This window comes from Magnolia sinica, chromosome 4, assembly GCF_029962835.1.
Source record: "Magnolia sinica isolate HGM2019 chromosome 4, MsV1, whole genome shotgun sequence".
Lineage (NCBI taxonomy): Eukaryota > Viridiplantae > Streptophyta > Magnoliopsida > Magnoliales > Magnoliaceae > Magnolia > Magnolia sinica.
Genome location: NC_080576.1, coordinates 35,301,134 through 35,307,640, shown reverse-complemented (window position 1 = coordinate 35,307,640; position 6,507 = coordinate 35,301,134). Strand labels below are relative to the sequence as shown.

The 6,507-nt window shown below is 46.7% G+C and overlaps 1 protein-coding gene across 1 annotated transcript; it reads right to left on the bottom strand.

The window, feature by feature from the left end:
* Window positions 1-4,888: 4,888 nt before the first annotated feature.
* LOC131244110 (uncharacterized) lies at window positions 4,889-6,008 on the bottom strand. The gene is made up of 2 exons (XM_058243767.1): window positions 5,505-6,008; window positions 4,889-5,302 (listed from the first exon to the last, which is right to left on the bottom strand). Exons 1-2 carry the CDS (start codon window positions 6,006-6,008, stop codon window positions 4,889-4,891), a joined length of 918 nt encoding a protein of 305 aa, XP_058099750.1.
* Window positions 6,009-6,507: the final 499 nt, after the last annotated feature.

Genomic DNA, 6,507 nt, shown 5'->3' with positions numbered 1-6,507 from the left:
AGGGGCTGCTGAGCCAGGACCTGTTGCTGAGTCGGTTTCGGAACAGAGAGAGGAGCAGAGAAGGAAGGAGCCCTCATGAAGGGAGACGACTCAACAGGAGACGTCAATCTTCTAACAAGCTATTAAGGACATGCTCCCGTGGGCGATCTCCCAGGAGAGCGAAAAGGACTTTGCTGCCCTCTTCGAAGCTCCCTCAAGGCCGACTCTCTCCCATATAGTGAAGATGGTTCTCGAGGTAAGAACTGAACTTTGCGCTTGCTTTGTTGGTTTTCTCAGGCATGAATGACATTTTATTTTCCTTTTGAAGTTTGCCCTTTGTGTGCTTAGGGCTTGCTCGGATCTGGCTGAAGCCCAGAAACAAGCTGAGGAGGCAAAAGCACAATTGGCTGCTGCTATGACTCGGCTTAACATAATGACTGACGACTTAGGGGTTGTCAGGCAGGCCCTTGAGAGGGCCACCATCGAGAGTGCTCGTTTGGCCTGGCAATTGAAAGAGGCCCGGGAGGAGAGTCGGTAGAATCGTCAGGCTTATGTCTCCTCTTAAGAGAAGTTGACTCGGCTTAAGACCAAGACTAAGGCTACCCTTGCTCATGCCAAGGTCCAGGCCATAGAGGCCTATCTTGAATCCCGTGAGTATTTGGACGAGCGGGACCGCTTGTATTAGGATGGCTATGCTAAGTGCATGGACCTGATGAAGCTATCCTTCCCCGAACTCGATCTCTCGGGATTCGAGAAGAGTGGCTCTGGGTTTAACGATCCGCATGCCGAGGCAACTGGGTCTTCTGGTGCAGCAGCGGCTGATCTTGAGATTACTTCAGAGGTTGCTCGTGAGGCGGCGCCAGTGGTTGCTTCGAGTGACGATAGCAGTTGAATCTGAGCCACCTCCTAAGTCGGCTCCTGGTGAATCTTGAAGGTAATTTTGGATTGCAACGCTTCAAGTACTTCAAGCACATTGAAGCTAATTTTGGATTACAAAGTTTCAAGCACTTCAATCACATCGGGCTTCAAGCCGGGTTTGAGAGCATCTACAACCAGGGGGGATGTCGCTTATCTCGGCCGACTCTTTTCTACATTTTTTCCCGTTGCTTTGTCAATGTAATTCTAAAGTGGGAACTAATGTAATCTAATATAAAACTCATACTGATGAATGAATATATTCAATTTTTACATTCATTTGTCTCAATTTACATGCTTTCTATTTTTTGCTCGTCTGATAATAGAGTTTAACCAATCGCTCAATGGCCGACCTAGGGATAATAGATTTTTAGATGCTCGGCATTCCATGAATGGGGGAGTAATTGCCCAGTTAGATCTTCCAACCGATATGTTTCAAGTCGTATGGTGCTCAAGACAACATAGGGTCCTTCCCAATTGGGTCCCAGTGTGCCCGCACCAACTTTCTTTGTGTTTAGGAACATTTTTCGGAGGACCATGTCCCCAACTCGGAATCGTCTAACCTTGACTAGGGCATTGTAGAACCGAGATACTTGTTATTATCGAGCTGTCATTCACAACTGAGCCATTTCCCTTCGTTCTTCCAAGAGGTCGAGTCCGAGAGCCAGCAGTTGTTCGTTGTCTTGTTCGTTAAACGAACTGACTCAAGCAGAAGGCATTCTGATCTCAACCAGACTGATGGCCTCTGATCCATACGCAAGGGAGAAAGGAGTCTCTCCTGTGGCCATCCGGGCGGTAGTTCGGTAAGCCCATAGTATTTTAGGAAGTTCTTCAGCCCACACTCCTTTAACTCAGTCAAGTCTGGTTCGAAGATGTTGTTTGATGATTTTGTTGACTGCCTCAACCTGTCCATTCGTCTGAGGATGATGAGGAGACAAGTAGACATTCCTTATTCCGAGATTGTCGCACATCCCTCAGTATTGCTTGTTGTCGAACTGCTTTCCGTTGTTAGTAACAATTGTCTGAGGTATCTCGAATCGGCAGATGATATTTTTTTAGACAAAATCTATGATCTTTTGCTTGGTTATCCTGACCAATGTTTTGGTTTCGGTCCACTTAGTGAAGTAATCCACCATGATAACAACAAACTTGGTCTGGCCTTTCCCCAAAGGGAATGGTCCGATGATGTCCATCCCCCACTGCGCGAAGGGCCAAGGACCGGCCATAGGGGTCAGTTCCTTGGGTGGCTGTCTTGGAATGACCACAAATCGTTGGCATTTTTCACAACTTTAGACGAGCTTGCGGGCGTCGTGCTGAATGGTCAGCCAGTAATACCCTTACCGCAAGACCTTGTACGCAAGCGATCGTCCTCCCAAGTGATTTCTATAAATCCCTTCGTGAATTTCCTGCAGTACATAGTTATCCTCGCCATGTCTTAGGCAACGTAGCAAAAGAGCGAAAAATCCTTTCTTATACAGTACACCGTTGAGTATGATATAACGGGAAGCTCGAATTTTTAGCCGCCGGGCCTCAGCACGATCCTCAGGTAACTTTTCATTATCGAGATATTGGACGATCGGGTCAAGCCAAGTAGGTTCCAAATCGATCGAGTGCACGGTCAAGCTAGGCGGGTCATCAATGCTTGGCTTAGCGACGTGCTTAATTGGAACGAACCTAAGTATATCGTCTTCATCGGCAGAGGCAAGTTTTGCCAATAGGTCGGTTTTAGCATTTTGTGTTCGGGGGATCTGAATGACAGTACATCATTGAAAATCGTCGATCAACTTTTTGGCTTTCTTCATGTAGGCTTTCAGCTGCACTTTACGTGTTTGATATACGCTAGTAACCTGATTGACAACCAACTGTGAGTCACTGAATACGTTGAGATGAGTAACACCCAGACTGACTGTTAGTCGAAGGCCGAGCAATAGGGCTTCATATTCTGCTGTATTATTCGAGGCTTGAAATCCAAGTCTTAAGGCATATTGCATGTAAGTTTGATCGGGAGTTTTCAGGATGACTCCTACCCCACTTGCCTTAGAGTTGGATGAGCCATCCACATAAAGATGCCAGTGGGGTGGGTCGGGCGATGTCTTGGGAGTTGCAGTCATCGACTGATTGGTTGGCTCATTTACAAGCTCGGTAGGTGGGTCGGTTTGTAGGGTAACTTCAGTTATGAAGTCGGCCACAGCCTACCCTCTACTTGCTACCCTCGGCTTGTACTGAATATTAAATTCACTAAGCTCAATTGCCCACTTCGTTAGGTGGCCGAAAGCTTCTGGTTTCTGAAGAATCTGACGCAGTGGGAGGTCAGTTACGACAATGATGAAGTGTGCTTGAAAGTATGGCCATAGTCATCGTGAAGACACAACTGATACTAGGGCCACTTTCTCCAGAGGTGGATATCTGGTTTCTGCTGGGAGTAGTGCTTTGCTGACATAATACACTGGTAATTGCTTCCCTTCATGCTCATGTATCAAGGCCGAGCGTACGGCTGCGTCAGAGACCGCCAGATACAACAGCAAGGTTTCCCTAGGCTCGGGCTTTGATAGGAGAGGTGGAGATCCAACATATGACTTCAACTGCTGGAATGCTACTTCACACTCTTCCATCCAATCTACCATTTGTCGTCCCTTTAATTGTGTGAAGAATAGGAGGCATTTATCGGTAGCTCGGGAAAGGAAGCAGTTGAGTGCGGCTATCCGACCAGTTAGTCTCTGTATATCTTTAATCGTTCTCGGGGATTCCATGTCAAGTAATGCCTTGATCTTTTTCGAATTTACCTCGATCCCTCGCTAGCTGACTAGGAATCTGAAAAATTTACCCGAGCTTACTCCAAAGGCACATTTTCCTGGGTTCAACTTCATCCGATATTTACAAAGGATAAGGAACATTTCTTCTAGGTCGGTGATATGATCGGCCGCCCATATACTTTTGACGAGCATATCGTCGATGTACACTTCCATGGTACGGCCGATCTGCTGGGCAAACATTTTATTCACTAGCCGCTGGTAGGTTGCTCTTGCATTTTTTAGGCAAAAAGCATCACACGGTAACAGTAAAGACCTTTGTCAGTGACAAAGGTAGTCTTAGATTTATCTGATTGATGCATTACAATTTGATTGTACCCAGAATAAACATCCATAAAATTAAGAAGTTCATGTCCCGCCGTGCTATCCACCAACTGATCGATCTTTGGAAGAGGAAAACTGTCCTTTGGGCATGCTTTTTTAAGTCAGTATAATCGATACAAACTCGCCACTTCCCATTGGCTTTTTTAACAAGTACGACATTAGCTACCCATTCCTGATAGTATATCTCCTCGATGAATTTAACCTTGAGGAGCTTATTAACATTTTCTTCGATGATGGCGTACCTTTCAGGGCCGAGTGGTCGTCACTTCTATCGGATCGGTTGGTAGGTCGGGTCGATATTGAGGTGATGAGTAATTACCGAGGGATCGATCCCGGGCATGTCTTCACGACTCCACGTAAATGCGTCAACGTACCCTCGAAATAAAGATACCAGCTTATCTTTCAGGGTGACTACAGATACGAGCCAATCCAAACAGTTTTGGATGCATCTATCTCGACCAAAGGTATCGGAATGAGGTCCTCTACCGATTGACCTTGCTTGAGAGTCTCGGCTCGAGGGTCCAGTGATTCGATCGTGGTTACCTCAACTGGAGTTTTTACGGCCATCGCATAGTAGCGTCTTGCATCCTGTTGGTCTCTTTTGATGATTCCTACTCCTGACTCAGTAGGAAATTTTACGTAGAGGTGGTATGTCAACACGACAGCTCGGAGAAGATAGAGGGAAGGTCGGCCGAGGATAGCATTGTAGACTGATGGCTGGACAACTACAAGAAAGTCGACCATAACCATTTATTGGTTGGGGGATCCCCAGCTATGAGTGGGAGTGAGATCACTCCTTCAGGAAGAGTCTGGCCCCCCGAGAACCCGATCAACGGAGTGCAGACTGCCCTTAGCGTCGACTATTCAATTCCCATCTTATCAACCGCTTGCGTGAACAGTATGTCTGTAGATGAGCCTATGTTGACTAGGATACGGAAGACTCTGTGATTTGCTATGGTGAGAATAATGACCAGGGCATCGTCATGAGGGTGACAGATGCCTCGGGCGTCTTCATCAGCAAACGATATGTAATGTTTCTCTTTCTTTCTTTCCTTGGTAGGCCGACTCAAGATCATGATTTCTGACTCGGGCCGACTGATGTTCCTTGCATGGTTCTTTCGAGCATTATTTGAATCACCCTCGCCTTGATGATCGCCAACGATTGTTCGGATTTCTTCGATAGGTCGGTTGTCGTCCATCCGTTCTTCAGTACCCCTGGCTTCTCGGTCAATATGCTCTCCCAAGTGACCTTCTTGGATGAGCCTCTCGATTTCCTGCTTTAGATTAAAGCATTCACTCATATTATGCCCATGATCGCAGTGATAGTGGCAGTATTTGTTTCTACGTCGTCAGTTGGGATTACCTCGGAGTTTATCAGGCCAGTTTACGAACCTTTTGTTCTTTATCTTCATGAGGACTTGTTCTCGTGATTTGTTAAGCGGGGTGTAGGCCGAGAACTTGTTGTCGGTCACTTACCCAACTTGCGATTATCTCGTGGATGCTCGTCTTTTCACTTTTTACCACTGGCAGAGTCAATTTCTTTTTTAGCCGACTGTTTCTCAGGGTTTTTAGCACACTATAAGCGGCCTCACGTAGGATTTGTGTTTCCTCGGCATTGACGTATTTTTCCGAGCAAGCCATAAATTCGACCAAGGTAGTCGGAGGATTCTTATTGAGAGATGACAAGAACAACTTGTCCCCCACCCCTTGCATGATGGAATTGAGGGTTGTTTCATCAAAGTACTTTCGAACTTGTAATGCTTCAAGATTGAAGCGCCTGATATAGTCCTTGAGGAGTTCACCCTCTTTCTGGACTACGTTGTTCAAGTGCGCTGATGCTTTAAGCCTCTTCTTTCCTCCGATGAAGTTAGCGACGAAAGCATCGCTTAGCTCAGCGAACAAACTAATGGATCTCGGTTTGAGTTGCTTGAACCACAGTTGTGCAACGTCGGATAGAGTAAGGGAAAATGTCCGGCACATAACGGCACATCAGAAGCGTCGTGTAGTTCCATGTAGGTTCGAAAGGATTCTATGTGCTCGATTGGGTCGGCCTTCCCAGTGTAGGGGGTGATCTGAGGAAGACGGAATCGGTCTGACAATCGCGCTTGCAAGATGGTGTGCACGAATGGAGAATCTTTGTCCTCAGATCTCGTTGAATTAGCCAGGCGGCTTTGCTTTAGGTCAGAAATCTGTTTACGCAGATCCTGTATTTCGACCTTCCATGGTTCTAGGTTATCGGTTGTTTCTTCAGCTAAAGGCCTCTCTCGCCTTCTCCGGTCTATCTCATGACGTAGATCAGAAGCCGACAGCTAGAATGCGATCGAAGCATGAGAGGAAGCAAGCTCCACTTGTTCTTTCGAATGATTCGGATGTAGATAAACCTGGGAGGCGGGGGGCCGGGAGTGAGCTGGTTGTCGAACGAGTCAATCATCCTCTTACATGGGCGTATGTTGAGGCTGTAGCTGTTCCAGGAGCTGCC